This window comes from Pelodiscus sinensis, chromosome 6 (assembly GCF_052426305.1).
Source record: "Pelodiscus sinensis isolate ZL-2025 chromosome 6, ASM5242630v1, whole genome shotgun sequence".
In the NCBI taxonomy this organism is placed as follows: Eukaryota; Metazoa; Chordata; order Testudines; family Trionychidae; genus Pelodiscus; species Pelodiscus sinensis.
The window spans coordinates 16,190,150-16,206,063 of NC_143057.1; the positions used below are offsets into that span (position 1 = coordinate 16,190,150).

General features: G+C 44.3%; 1 protein-coding gene across 2 annotated transcripts in view; it reads left to right on the plus strand.

The window, feature by feature from the left end:
- LOC102459008 (RNA exonuclease 1 homolog) overlaps positions 1 to 15,914 on the plus strand; it is a 38,609-nt gene that overhangs the window by 15,424 nt on the left and 7,271 nt on the right. For both annotated transcript variants that reach the window (XM_075931458.2, XM_075931460.2), the window contains exons 7-14: positions 1,775 to 1,889; positions 2,127 to 2,189; positions 2,720 to 2,869; positions 3,690 to 3,803; positions 5,858 to 5,931; positions 13,638 to 13,745; positions 14,744 to 14,859; positions 15,736 to 15,874. In XM_075931458.2, coding sequence (XP_075787573.2) covers positions 1,775 to 1,889; positions 2,127 to 2,189; positions 2,720 to 2,869; positions 3,690 to 3,803; positions 5,858 to 5,931; positions 13,638 to 13,745; positions 14,744 to 14,859; positions 15,736 to 15,874 — 879 coding nt within the window. The remainder of the gene's footprint in view (positions 1 to 1,774; positions 1,890 to 2,126; positions 2,190 to 2,719; positions 2,870 to 3,689; positions 3,804 to 5,857; positions 5,932 to 13,637; positions 13,746 to 14,743; positions 14,860 to 15,735; positions 15,875 to 15,914) is intronic.

The window sequence follows — 15,914 nt, forward strand, 5'->3', positions numbered from 1 at the left end:
ATTGGTTATGAAGAGAAGCTTTAAAGATGTATAACACTTGAAAACTTAAGTAAACACCTGTTGCTTGCTATCTGTTGTTGGAGGGGAAAATGTTAAAGAATATTGAGATCTATTAAAATCAACTAGGTGTATAAGCCATTGGAAAATACCTAGTTATTTAGCAGACAAACTACTTGTTTTTTTCTTCCTTACTCCACCCACCTCTGTCATGTTTGTCCAAGTGTACTTTGTTTAAAAAGCTTGGAAGCTTTCATAAAGTAAATCGGTTTTCTTTGAAATATCAACATTACTTCTCTTAAGAGTGGAGGCTCCCTGGAGAAGAAATTAATACCTTAGTACCGTTCAGGTTTGTTAGTCACCTCCTTGACAATAATCCTCCCTCAAAAAGCAGTCACAGTAGTCCAGGTCACTGTTTTCCTTGGAGATGCTATTGTACTGACCATCCCTTCCCAAGTAAATACTTAAATTTACTTTAGAAATGGGCTCACAGGCATCCTGGGCAGCATCTTCAGTGAGAGACAAATTTCTTAATTATTGCAAATTTGAGAGCCTTCTGTGAAGTTTTTCAGTTAGGATCCAAGGTAAATGCCTAAAGTAAATTTCTAATGAAAACATGCAGAACATCTTGATGTTGCTCTTAAAATAACTTGCTATGTTTGCCTGTTTGCTTTCTTCACTTTATTCCTATTACAAGTACTATATACCTCGATGTAGTCTTTCACTGTATGTTTCTAAGATATAATATTTCTTTACTGCGTAAGTGTTTCCCCTTCAGTTTTCCCCCTAGTATTTGTTCTCCCCAGGTATCCTCATTGTTTTCAATCTCTCCTTGTTTCTGTGTTCCATGTTCTTGTAATGTCTTTTCTTTATTCTTAAATTGTTTTATTATTTTTTCCTAATCTTTTTTTCTTAGTTATCCTCCTCAATTTGCCACATTTAAAACCTAAGAGAAAATAGATATTGCCTGTGAGAGAAGATAACAAAATTTTGTTCCTAAGTGTTCTACAAAACAAAGTTAGGTTCACTGCAGCAAGTTCCATATACAACTTCTTGTCTCCTTTCCTCTTCAAATTGCTTGATGTCCTTTAACTTCTCCTACTACACCTTAACAGGAGGAAAACTGGGGAAATTTAAAAATGTTATGGCAGCTATGGACTTCCGGGATGACTTGTGGTATTGCTTTTATCTGCGTCCAAGAGTCATGGCACTATATTGCCGTGAAATTGGACATGCAAAATCTACCAGGAAATAATACAATAAATACATAATATTAAAGTAGTGAAATGAGGCAAATCAGACTTCACTGCTTAGGACTTGAAAAAACGGGAGTAGGAATAATATCCACCTTCCAAAGGAAACCTTGATTATTGTTTTCCTTCAATGTAATAAAATCTTCAGATTTTAATGTTGCACTGTTTCACTGATTTGTATAATGTTACTCTCTTGTCTTGCAAAAAAATTGAATGATAAGATTATAGTAATCCAATTTAGATACAGTTTGATTGAAATTACTTTATTTTCACTCAGTTATGTTCACTTTCAAGGACCTGACTTAACTTTCTAGTTCCTGTAATGGAGATTTTTCTGAATATTCCAAATATGTATACAATTTATTAAAATATCATATGATTAATATAACATTTAAGTGTCTAGGTCACTGCAGCATGGAAATATCTTCAGTTCTGACTGCAAAACCTTTCACTCTGAATAACAACTCTTTGCAAAAATTACAATAAAGCTATATGTCTTTAAATTTGGTCTTTTTAAAATGTAGGCATTGGTAGAAGAAAAAGCAATTTATGATCGTTGTGGCAGTAAAAATATGTATCTGAACATAGCTGTGAACACCCTTAAAAAGCTGAGGGATCAAGGCAGCCTTTCTCCAAATGGTAAGAAATTCTGTAGGGGAATGGGGAGGGAGAAAAGTGGTGATGTCTGACAAAGATAAAGATAATTCTATTTTCCTCGATGGTTTTGTTTAAATTATGTTGGTATAACATGCTTCTGAAAAGCTTCCAATGAAATAGTGTTTAAATTCTTTTAAAAATTTTCACTTTAACTGCCAGAGGAAGTCTGAAATTTGGAAGATGCCTTTAAATATAACTTCAGTGTTTTTCTGTATTTAGGGCAGTCTTCTGGGAACAGATGTACTAATGCAACTGGATCTAGAAAATCGGACGAGAAGAATGGTAAAACAGACTGATAGTTCTTACCTAAAATGTGTGACCTCCCCCCTGCCCATTATATAAAAACTAGAGCAACTTACTCCAACATGGAAAAAATTGCATTCCTAGTTTGCTAATCCTGTTCCTATTTTATATCGGCTCCATGTACCACTCATGGCCAAAGTACTAACAACTCAGAACAGAACTAGTGCTATTTTTCAAATCATTGATGTATTTAATTTCATTGAGACAAGGAAAGAATTTAATATCTATCTGATGCAAGAATGTTTTTCAGAGTTCTGGTTTTGCAACTTTTTATTAGTGTTAGTTACGTTGAACAAGTTACGTCTTCATATCTTACTTTAGGGGTTTGGTTTTTGCTGATTTTTGGTTGTTAGAGACATAACAGGTGTGTAATTTGAGTGTGATCAGGTAAACTGAAATGGTTCAGCATAGCTGAAGCAAAACCTTACATGTGCATCTAAGATGTCCAGATGGGTTTGTTTTGAAATCCACCATGTAACGTGCCCTAACCTGTCTTTAAATGCTATTAGGTTTTACAGGAGTTGTTCTCTACAGAATTCTAAAAGACTATGTTCTGACTGAAGAACAAATGCATGAGAATGGCTACCCACAACCAAATCCTGACAAACCTGGCAGTGCTATATTAGGCAATGGCATTACGAAAACAGCTGTATCTGATGGTAAGTAAATGAGACCAGAATTTGTAGCGATAGTCATAGTAGTTGATAAAAGTTCCTAACTGTCAGGGTAGTCAAACACTAAAATATCTCCAGAGATGGAGATTCCACAACCCCCCTGGGCAATTGATTCAAGAGTAGGGTAAGTAGATGTCTATCAGGGATGGTCTAAACAGTATTTGGTCCTGCCATGAGGGCAAGGGACTGGACTCGACCTCTCAAGGTCCCTTCCAGTCCTAGTATTCTATGATTCTATGTTAGGATTTTTTAAAATAGTTTTCTCTTAACTTTCTTTGGATATTTGTTTTATATATTGCATTGAAAGTTTGTAATGTTATGTAACTACTTGGGCCCCAATGGGTGGAAACAGATACAAATTATCAAATAATTCCTTTAACTTCAGAAAAACTACCCATCAGCAAAATTTTTGCCCAGAAATACATATTATATCTGCAGTAAAACCAAAAAAAGTTTGAGTTTGAGTAGTTGGATGAATAAAATATGACACCCCAAAATGTAACTTGTGAGGTTTTTTTAGACAAGTTTTTTTTACAGAGATGCATATATCAGAATTATGCTTCAGGAATTCATATTTGTGATGAAATGCTTTGTCATATAGCTTGACCATAGCTGGAAAGCTTGCCATAAAAATGTTTACTTAGCTAGGGAAATAGATACAATGCATATCTCTTACTCTGATGATTGAAAAGGAAGATCTTGTGTTTGTTTCACTTGTCCAGAGTGAATAACCTTTTTAATGGGTGAATAGAACTTTTTCAGGGCTGGATTTTAATTAGTCATTAAATTCTCTTACTACTTCAAGCATCCAAGAGAGTATGTTGTAGATGTGGAGAAATATACACTGTTACTACTTCAGGAAAGCACATTCGTAAAGAAGAATGCAATTACCATTCTGGCAGAGTACTAAGACAAAAAGGTGGGTATAGCTATTGGTATTACTCGATGTAAGCCCCTATCAAAATCATTGAACAATCAAAAGTTCCTTCTTAATGTTTCATATTGCCTTCTTGTTTCAAACCTCAGGCTATGTCTACACTCGCGGCTTCTTCCGCGAGTAATATGCAAATGAGGCTAAGCGAGGAGGATCGCCGAGCCTCATTTACATACCTAATGAGCCACCATTTTTTTTCAGAAGAGGCTCTTTGCGCAAGAAGGAGCATCTACACTGCCCCTTCTTGTGCAAGAAAAACCCTCTTGCGCAATGCCGTTACACCTATTACTTTTCAGGAAGAATGGCATTGCACAAGAGGGTTTTTCTTGTGCAAGAAGGGGTAGTGTAGATGCTCCTTGCGCAAGAGCCTCTTCTGAAAACAATGGTGGCTCATTAGGTATGCAAATAAGGCTCGGCGATATTCCACGCTTAGCTTCATTTGCATATTACTCACGCAAGAAGCCGTGAGTGTAGACCTAGCCTCAATGTGTTTGGCTTCGGATGCAGATAAAACTAGAAATGTCTGCTGTTTCCTAGGATTGTGGATACTTGGCAACATATCAGATTTGCATGTAGAAGAAGTCTAGATTCTGGTGATCCAAGTAAGGATAAATTAAAACATTTCCCATTCTTGGCGGAATTTTGTTAGGGAGAGCTGGAAGTGATACCTTTATTTAAATAGTTTTAATAATGTCAGTTCTGAAAAATACTTTTGACTTCTTCTGAGGTTTTAACATCCCATTGTCTGTATCAGGCATTTGAATTCAGAAGGGAGAAAACTCTGGAGACAGGGAAGTGTATTTTCTTTGCTTCATGAAATTCTGTTCAGGCTGAGCAGAGAAGCTTTCTTTTAGTCACTTCAGTTATGGGACTGTTCCTTCCCATACCAGCATATTGCCCCAATGGTTCATCCTTTTCCCTCCATCACGAGGCACTGTGTGAAGAAAAGCCTTCCATTTCTTCCTGATAGAAGTAGGATCTCCTTGCCCCCAAGGGCCACGTCTGAGTTACAGCAAGTGTCACATTTCTGTTGTATTCTGCTGCCAGTTAATATAAATATGCCTGTAGCTCAATCCGTACTGCAGGATTCAAAGTAACAAATGATGCAGGGAGAGGAAGGGGCTTATTAGAGCAGCGCAGGTTATCATTTGTGTTTAACTTTTCATTTTAAAGATGGCAATTAACAAAAAAATACAAAAGCCGTATGTTGCAGTATCAAGCATTCAAAAGTTAGGAGCTGCCCCTATTTGGAGTTGGTAACACATACTTTTAAGGGGATAGAAATAAGGCTTCACAAGCAACCTAAGTTTTGGCAGTTTTTAATGTCTTGAGTCACCGTCTAGAAATTTAATTAATGTACGTCTTTGTATGTAATACATAGCTTAGGTAGGTGTGGGCAAACATTTTGGCCTGAGGGCCACATTGGGTAGGGAAGCTGTTTGCAGGGTTAGATAGGAAAGACTGGGCCTCCTCAAACAACCAGGAGTGGCCCAGCCCCCCTGTCTTCTATTCAATCCCTCCTGCTTCTCACTGCCCTCAACCTTGGGGCTTGCAGTATGGTGACTGTGCTGCCCAGGCACTGAGGGATCTGAGACTGTAGAGAAGTAGGAGCAGAAGGGGAGGGCTAGGGGCTAGCCACCTGTGCTTGCCACACTGCTCAGGAGTTGGTCTGGATCTTCCCAAGAAGGCTGTTCCTTCCCTGCTCCCTGGCAGGAGCCCAAGGACCTGAACAAAAGTTCCAATGGACCATATGTGGCCCACGGGCCATAGCATCTAAACTAGAGATTTACCAAATTCTTATTCACAGCCCAAGAATGAACCTGGGAAGTGTACATGAATTGTGAAAAAAGGGGTGAACTTCTGGCATAGTTAACTTCATTTTACTAAAGAAATTCTACATTCACTCAAGTAGAAAAAGAAATCAAAATATTACTTTATCCTTTTTGTTGTGACATGGAAACATGAGCTGCTTATTCCAAATAAGTAGGATTGTTTCAGCGGGTTTTTTAAAAAATTTTCCTTTAATATTTTTATGGCAGTTCCTGGTGGTTTAGAAACACGGTATAGCTGTTGTGAAGGAGTAGTTGGGTCTCCTGGATGCCAAGTTGCAAAGGTAGGAACCTGTTAGCATGGCTTAAACTTTTCACAGTGTGAATTGCATCTTGAGACATTATCTCAAGAACCCACATCCCTTTCTACTCCTGGTAGGACTGGATGCTTAAGATCACAAAATAACTCTGTTGCTATTTTCATGGAAGTGTAATAGGGAAGAAGTAAATGTAGTTTTTCAGCTGTTACTAATATAATATAATAGCATTGTTTTTCCAAAAAGAATCATTTGTAATCTTTTTCTTTTCTTTCTTTTCATTCACTTCTCTCTTCAGGAAAAAGAGCCAATGCTTTGGACTAGCTATGGCCTGCCACTTGTCATAGACTATAGTTTATGAACTACTCTTTACAGAAACTTAGGTTCTTCTTTGAGTGGTCCCTGTGTGTGCTTCACTCTGGGAGCTGGTGCATCCTCACACCGGCAACTGGAGACTTTTTCCAGCAGTTTCTGCTGCACCTCACAGGCACCCCAGCGCCCTCTAGTGCCATTGGGATCCTGAGGCGCCTGCATGGCATGGCTCCTCAATTCCTTCTCCACTGTCCTCGGCAGCAGACGGAGGCTCTGAGTTCTACTTCTTTTTGTAAAAAATAGACAAATTCCCAGTTTAATTCCCTAGTTTCTTCAGAATCCAAGTTCTTTAGTACCCTTCTCTTTACCCAGTTGGGCAAAACAACAAAAAATGTTTCTCCGTTGCGGCTTGCTGCTTTTCCCCCGGGCGCCTCGTGCTCGGCTCCCCTGGCTTCAAATGATGTGAGACATGCCACAATGTGATGCCTGTTTCAAAGTGTATCAAGTGCTTGGGAGAGGCTCATCTGACCCAAAAGTGCTCCCACTGTCTGAAACTCACCACAAGAGCGCGGCGTGATAGAGCCAATAGACTTAAAATGCTGCTCTATGAGAAGTCCCTGCGACCATCTACTGAGGACTCTCCGGCAGCTCCACAACTGACTTCACAGAATAAGGGTATGGATAAGAATCATCCCTCTGCCCTTCCCAGCCATACAACCTCTAAACCGAGCCTTTCCCCAACTCCCTCGCTACCCTTGGCACCGACAGCCGCATGGGTCAGCACTGGAGACAGATCGGGAACTTCTGGCATGATGGCGCGCAAATCGGGGCTGACTCATAAGAGAGCCCACTTGGAGCCGAAACAAATGGCGCCGGCACCACAGACTACAGCACCGGAGACACCAGACACACTGTTGATGCCCACGAACCACGGTGTGGATTGAACAGCACCAAGGCACCATAGTAAAACAGCTTCGAGGCCGTCACTGAAAAGACGGCACCTACAGTTTCCATGGCACCGAGGTCGCTGCCGGCAACATCCAGGCCACACCACTCCGGAGGTAGGGCTGTAGTCGGTACTGATTGCCACCGCGGCATTTTACTCCTGCGGCACCGGTCTCTTCCGCTAGGTCCGCACAGTCCTGACGATCACCTGCACTTTCTCATTCATCGAGCGAAACAGGCACTGGGTCTAGGAGCAGATTTTCTTCTCAGCGCTCCAGCCCGGCACCTAGACCATCATCCTGGCAACCTACCACGGTGCAATATACATATCCCTTCACCACCATGGTATGCAGAGCAGTGTGCCTACCCACCACCACCATATGCCACTCAATGGCAGCCGTGGGAACCGCAGCCAAAGAAGGTCCACCGTCATGCTTCTTCCGCAGTGTCTTGCCCTCCTCCTGCTTCACCATCCAACACTGCTCCTGCTACTGAGCTGCCCTTTCCAGCTCATTCAGACATACAGGACTCCCTTTCTGAAGGGGAAGATAGATCCCCACTCCATAACTCTTCATCATTCCCAGACAATGCTGTCACGTCTGAAACCCCACAACTGGGTGATGTTAAAAAGTTTCAGGAGTTGTTCAAGAGTGGCCCTGGCACAGCAACGAGACCTTCAGGAAGTCCAAGTAAAGCATTACCAACTTCTGCATACACTGCAACCTCCAACTGCCTCTCGGATAGCAGTCCCTATGGATGAGGCTATTATGGACCCTTCTGATGTCACCTGGCAAACTCCAGCTTCTATTGCAAGAAGTAAAAGGGTCGACTGCAAATATTTTGTCGCTCCCAAAGATTCAGATTTTCTTTTTACTCACCCCCCTCCAAACTCACTAGTGGTGGACTCTGCTCGCCACAAAGGAAAACAGCCGAACTTTAAAAATACCCCACAGGACACAGACCACAAAAGGGTTGACATTATGGGTCGTAAGATTTACACCTCTGTTACCTTGCTCCTTAGAGCATCAAACTACACTGCGATGCTCGCAAACTACTATCATGTTAACTATTCCAAGCTGCAGGACCGTCTCCAATTCTTACCAGAGCAACAACGGCCGGCCCTCTTGAATATCATGCACGAGGGCCATAATGTTTCTCATACTGCTTTGCAATCCGCCATGGATATAGCGGACACAGCGGCAGCGTCTGCCATAGTCTTATGCAGGTTCTCATGGCTACAGGCATCCGGCATTCCAAGGGATCTTCAACATAAGGTAGAAGACCTACCCTTTGATAAGATCAGCTTATTCTCGGCCAAAATGGATGAGAGATTACATTCCATGAAAGACTCCCGTACTGCCCTCAGAACTGTAGGAATGTACACTCCCCCCTTCAAGAGGACCAGATACCAACCATACCAATGCCCTAGAGAACCCTTTAGGCAACAGACAAGACAGGATTTCCGTCAGACACAAAGACTATTGCGCCGTAGGCGTCAACACCAGCAGCAGCAGCGTTCAGCTACCCACCAGCCGGTGACGACCAAACAAATTTGAAGTTCACATCGAGGGCCAGAAAGCCACTCCCACACGACCAAAACCGATACTCTTCAGTTTCACCACACTCTCTGGACCTTCTACCACCAATGATTCCTCATTACATCAGACTCATGGGTCCTGGAATGATCCAATACGGCTGTTATCCCATTCACTTGCCTGCCTGCCACCCACCCACCCCCTGTCCCCATCCCTATCCCTCTTCAGGGCCCCATCTCACAAAACCCTCCTCAACCAAGAGGTGTCACATCTTCTACAACTGGGTGCCATAGAACCAGTGCCACCAGAGTTCCACGGTCGGGGATTCTACTCAACCTACTTCCTAACCCAGAAAAAGAACAGAGGATGGTGACCCATTTTGGATCTAAGATGATTCAACAAATATATCGCCTACCAATGTTTCAAGATGGTTACCTTAGTGATAATAATCCCAGCACTCGACCAAGGCGATTGGCTTTTGGCTCTCGACTTGCAGGATGCCTATTTTCATATTCTGGTCCATCCTGCACACAAACGCTTCCTACGTTTCACAGCGGGCACCCAACATTACCAGTACAAAGTGCTCCCCTTTGGCCTTTCAGCTGCCCCAAGGGTCTTCTCCAAAACCCTGGCAGTGGTAATGGCAGCACTCTGATGGCAAGGGGTTATGATATACCCATATTTGGACGATTGCCTCATAAAGGGCTCCTCCTATCACGAAACCAAGGCCATGACCGACACCACAATGCACTTTCTTGTCAACTGGGGGTTCCACATAAACTATGCAAAATCTTCTTCTCTACTGCCAACACAGAGGTTAGAGTTCGTAGGCGCTTACCTCAACATAGTGGCAGCAAAGGCCACACTGCCTGAACTCAGGTTCGTCACCATTCGTGGGCTTATCAATACGGCACGCTTAACCCCTACCATGGCGGTGCACCAATGTCCCAAAATTCTCAGATACATGGCGTCTACGACATACGTAGTCAAAATGGACAGGCTCCACATGAGGAGTCTTCAATCATGGCTGGCAACATCCTACAAGCCTTCCAGGTATCCACTCTCCAAGACCGTGGCTATCCCGCCTCGTATCCTCAGATCCCTCTGTTGGTGGACAGACCCACAAAACTTGTTGGAGGGCATTCCCTTCCAGGCTCCTCCACCTACTCTCACACTAACCACAGATGCCTCCTTTATGGTCTGGGGAGCCCATTTGGACAATACTACAGCTCAGGGCAAATGGTTGTTCACGGAACAAACTTTTCATATCAATTTCCTTGAACTGCGAGCAGTCAGATACTTCTGTCAATGATTTGTGCGCTATGTATTGTTCAAAGCGATCACCATCATGACAGACAACACCACGTGCATGTATTACATTAACCACCAGGGCGGAGCTTGATTCCCATTCCTGTGCACAGAAGCCATAAAGTTCTGGACCTGGTCTCGCATGCACCAAGTTACCCCAACAGCCTGCTATCTCCCAGGCGAACTGAATGTCACAGCAGACATGACCAATGCAAGTGGGAAATAAACAGACCTGCTCACTTCACTTTTCCTCCATTGGGGGCAACCACACGTAGATCTTTTTGCCACAAAGATCAACAGAAAATGCTATCTTTACTGCTCCAGAGGGGCCTTAGGGAGACGTTCCCCCGGGGATGCCTTTTCCATCTCATGGAACACGCACTTCCTCTATGCCTTTCTGCCCTTCCCTCTTCTGCACAGGGTCCTCAAGAAGATCATGGCAGATCAGGTGCAAGTCATTTTCGTGGCACCCACATGGCCCAGGCAGACATTGTACCCTTACCTTCACAAGATGGCAATGATGGACGGACCCGTTCCCACTCCCGCTCTATTATGATCTCCCGTCACAAAATCACAGAAGGATGCTCATCCAGACCTTCACAAACTCCATCTCCACACCTGGCTCCTTCATGCCGAGACTTCCTGTTCGGAGCCGGTGAAAAACATACTGATCAATAGTAGATGATATTCTACTAGGAAAACATACCTGTACAAATGGAAGAGATTTTGCCATTGGTACAATGCCTCGCATTCAACACAACCAGAATCTGCCCCCATTCCTATCCTTCTAGACTACTTACTTTCATTGAAGCTATCAGGCCTGGCCATTAGCACGATTAAGGTCCATGCAGCTGCCATTGCAGCTTTCATCACCCTGTTGACGGCACATCCTTCTTTGCTAATCCATTAACTAAGCGCTTCCTTAAGGGCTTACTCAACACCTTCCCAGCTGTCTGCCCACCGCTCCATATCTGGGATTTGAACCACGTTCTGAAAAGCTTAATAATACCTCCCTTTGAGCCCATGGCTACCTGTTCCTGGTACCACCTGTCCACGAAGGTAACCTTCCTGGTGGCTATAACCTCCCGCAGGAGAGAGAGTGAACTGGCAGCCTTGATGGCCGACCCTTCATATGCAGTGTTCACAAAGGACAGAGTAATACAGGCAGTCCCTGGGTTACGTACAAGATAGGGACTGTAGGTTTGTTCTTAAGTTGAATCTGTATGTAAGTCGGAACTGGCGTCAGCCGCTGCTGAAACTGATCAGTTTCAACCGTGGCTGAATCTGGATGCCAGTTCTGACTTACATACAGATTCAACTTACGAAACCCAGGCGTTCCCAAGTCAGCTGCTGCTGAAACTGATCAGTGGCTGATTCCAGGAAGCCTGGGGCAGAGCAACTCTGCCTGGGGATTCCTGTAGTCAGCCGCTGGTCAGTTTCAGCAGCGGCTGACTTGGGGACGCCTGGAGCAGAGCAGCTGGGGTGCTGCTGGGTTGCTCCAGTAGCGCGGCTCCTTGGCTCTACTGAAGCAACCCAGCAGCACCCCAGCTGCTCTGCCCCAGGCGTCCTGATTTAGCTGCTGCTGAAACTGACCAGCAGCGGCTGAATCAGGGCGCCTGGGGCAGAGCAGCTGGGGTGCTGCCGGGTTGGTCCGGAGCGGCGCTGCGGGACCAACCCGGTGGCCCACAGCTGCTCTACCCCAGGGGTAGGCAAGAAAAGCCTGGTCTGCTGGGGGGGGCACTAGCTGCACCCCCCGCCCCCCCAGCAGACCAGGGGGACAGGAGCAAAGCCGCGGAGCACACCCGCAGCGGGACAGCTTGGGCGCGCTTGGGCTGTCCCCCTGCAGGCGTGCTCAGCGGCTTTGCTCCTGTCCCCCTGGTCTGCTGGGGGGGTCCAGCAAAGCCGCTGGAACCCCCCCCAGCAGACCAGGGACACCAGAGCAAAGCCGCTGCCTGGGCAGCTTTGCTTGTTTGCCCGGGAGCAAAGCCGCCGCCTAGGCGGCTTTGCTCGGGTGTCCCTGGTCTGCTGGGGGGGTCCAGTGGCTTTGCTGGACCCCCCCAGCAGACGAGGGGGACAGGAGCAAAGCCGCCCAGACGGGGGGAGTCCCGCTGCCTGGGCGGCTTTGGTCCGGGGCAAACGAGCAAAGCTGCCCAGGCAGCGGGACTCCCTCCGCCTGGGCGGCTTTGCTCGGGTGTCTCTGGTCTGCTGGGGGGGTCCAGCAGACCAGGGAGACCGGGAGAAGCTTTTCTCGCCCCAGAGGACATGGGTGGCGATCCGCCGCCCGTGAGCTCCGGGGCGAGAAAAGCCCCGTTCGTAAGTGTGGATCCGACATAAGTCGGATCCGCGTAAGTCGGGGACTGCCTATACTCCAAACCCACCCGAAGTTCCTCCCTAAAGTGCCCTCCCCCTTCCATGTTAATGAACCAATACACTTACCTGTCTTTTTTTTTTTTTTCTGAAACCGCATGCAGATCCCATCCAGGCTGCTTGGCACACACTCTGTCCGAAGAGCATTGGCTTTCTATGTTGATCGCACTGAACCCTGGCGTCTATCTCCTAGGTTATTTTTGTCTTATGCCGAACGATCTAGAGGGCAAGCAGTCTCATCTTAGAGAATTTTGAAATGGATCTCGTCTTGTATCTGTACTTGATACCTTATACGATAAACACTTACCTGAAACTATAACTGCTCACTCCACCAGGGCAGTGTTTTCTACGACTGCCTTCCTTAGCAATGTTCCTCTTCAGGACGTCTGCAACACCGCCACTTGGTCATCCGACCACACATTTGCGCAACATTATGCACTTTCCTCTTCAATTGTTTCCTCTATGCCGGTGGGACACACAGTACTATCCACACTGACTACCAAATGGCTCCAAACCCACATCCGCGAGCCGACAATCACTCTAGTCACCCAGAGTGGAGCACCCACGGGGACTACTCGAAGAAGAAAGAGTTACTCACCTTGTGCAGTAATGGTGGTTCTTCGAGATGTGTCCCCGTGGGTGCTCCTTTACCCTCTCTCCTTCCCCTGCTTTGGAGCCTTGCTCTCTAGTGGGTAGAGAAGGAATGGAGGAGCTGCGCCGCGCAGGTGCCTCAGGATCCCAACGGCACTAGAGGGTGCTGGGGCGCCTGTGTGGCACAGCAGAAACTGCTGGAAAAAGTCTCTGGTCGCTGGCGCGAGGACTCACCAGCACCCAGAGTGGAGCACCCACCCGGACACATCTCGAAGAACCATCGTTACTGTACAAGGTAACTTTCTTTCTGTACTAAAATTTAATAGGCTGAGTGGATAGTATTAAATAAAAAGATCGCATTTAGTCTATATCAGTAATTTGAATATCATCTGGTCTACATTTAAAATTTGGTTTGACAGACCTACATTGCTTAAATGTGAAAATCCACTCCAGTGAATGTCACAGCTATGCTGACCAAACCACCCAGTGTTGATGCAGCTAGTTTGATGGAAAAATGTTTTCCTTGATCTAGCTAAGTTTGGATGAGGAGATATACTGTCCTACACTGATATGAAAAACCTCTTCCATGAGTATAGATTGTGTCTGTACTATGAGGATTTGCTGGCGTAATAGTAAGACATTAATCACATTTTAATACTAATGGAAACTTTACAGCTCCATGTCCATGATGGCCGAAAGGAGAACCTAGAAGGCTTTGTGAAGACATTTAGCAAACTGCCAGCTGATGGAAATCATGGTGTGTTTGCACTCGACTGTGAGATGGTATGGTTAACTTTAAGTTTCTTGAAATATTTCAGCTCAATCCAAACATTTACTGCAACTTTTGAGTGTTGCTTTGTAGGAAATGTGTAATTCTGTTCTAATAATAAAAAGTGGTGGACTAAGTTTTCATTAAGATTTGAGCTGACCTGGATGCATTCTGTCTGACGGATGATACAGAATTGGCGACTGTTTAATACAGCCGCTCCCTGAGTTGCAAATGGTCGAGTTACGACCGTTCGCACTTACGACCAAAGCTTCCATGGAGCGGTCGTAAAGGCGGTCCCTGAATTATGAACACAACCCGTGCTTACGAACAGCGCGGTTGTGTGTAATTCAATGGGGTCCGAATTTCGAAAGGATCGAGTTACGGCCGAGTGTTTGGTCTGTAACTCATTCGTAACTCTGAGAGAGGCTGTAACTCGGAGAGAGGGTGTATTGTTTAAATAAAACGTGACTGGTATGACCTCCAAAGACTGTTCATTCCTTAAGTAAAGATTGAAATGAAATCAGTGTAGACAAACTTAACAGTTGTCGTAATGTGTTGCTATCTTGTAAGGGAAAAACAATTTAAGTGTGGCTGCAAGAAAGACACAATTATTTATCCAGATTAACAGAATTGCCAGACCTTAAGTGCAGGGTTGGGGGCAGGGGGGAAGGGAGATCTGGAAAAGTGCAGTCTTAGACAGAAGGGGCAGAGCTGGGAGCTAGGCTTCTCCAGCCAGCCTTTCAGCACTGCCCACCCATGCTCTCCAGGGCTCCTGTGGCAATTTAGAGGGCCCAGGACTCTGGCCACTGCTGCTCCACAGTAGTAGTTTTGGCAGCTTCATGCCTTATGTCTCTTCTCTCCCTTTCTCCCCTCCCCCCCACACACTCACTCAGCAGCCCTGTGCACAGTATGTTTGGTTCCTTCATGTTGCATATATTGTGTGAAGAACAAAAAGGCATAGAGGTGACCCATTCTAAATCATTATTTAACTCTTGTTTTGTTTTTCTTTTAGTGTTACACAACACAAGGTCTGGAACTTATTAGAGTGACCGTGGTTGATTCCAACCTACAGGTTGCCTACAATACACTTGTTAAACCAGATAATGAAATAATAGACTATAATACTAGGTATGCGTCTCTTAAAAACCATTTGAAGATAGTACCCTCATTCATAGTGTTGATTTTAATTGAATAAAACTTGCTTCTGAGAAGTTCAGTATATATTTTCTTTTTGAAGCTGTTTCTTCTGCTTTATTGGAGGTAAACTTGAATACAAAACTATTGACTATCCTTTAACTTAAAATATTTTCTACAGTATATATGTTTTCCTTGTTTCTCCCCCAAATTATATTTTCATGTGACTTCACTTAAAAATGTAGGGATTTTTCAGATCCCTCTCTGAATCTTCACAACATTAAATAAACTTTAAAATATGCTGGAGTAAGATTTGATGAAATGTGGCTGCTATTAATGCAGAATCTGTCCTTTCTCCACCTGGTAGCAAGAGGCATACATCCTGGATGCAAAAGCTTTTTGGCTCCAACCTTCTCAGGATCCTCATGCACTCAGTTCTGAAGTTTTTGATTTCTGTCTTCGCTGAAGTAGCAGCAAATGTCTTAAGACAAGGCAACCTTTTTAGAGGCTTTTATTTTTTACCTTCTGATTCACTATCAAAGAGGAGTCAGAAGCTGCCTAGAAAATACTCAATCTGTGATTTCTTGCCTCAGTCTCTTAAGTAGTCGGTGCCTCTGTCCTCGCAATATCCCTAATCCTCCTTCATTCCTAGCTTATTTGGACAGTCTGCAATTAGCTGTCACAGTAGTTTTTCTGAAAACCGGACCAAACCTCATTATCCTGGAGAGGGAAATAAAAATTGATCTATTGTCTTGTGTTTCTGAAGTTGACTATACTTAATCTGAATACTACAGAAAGGAATTCAGAGACCACCTTTTACCATTTACTTCATTTATATCTCACTTACTAAAGCTCTTTAATCTATTTCAGATTTTCTGGAGTGACAGAAGAGGACTTGAAAAATACATCATCTTCTATTCGGGATGTGCAGGCAATATTGCTAAACTTGTTCAGTGATGATACTATTTTAATTGGACACAGCTTAGAAAATGATTTATTTGCTCTCAAGGTAAAAAAATTCAGGATTAGTTCTGAGTTTTACAATTTTT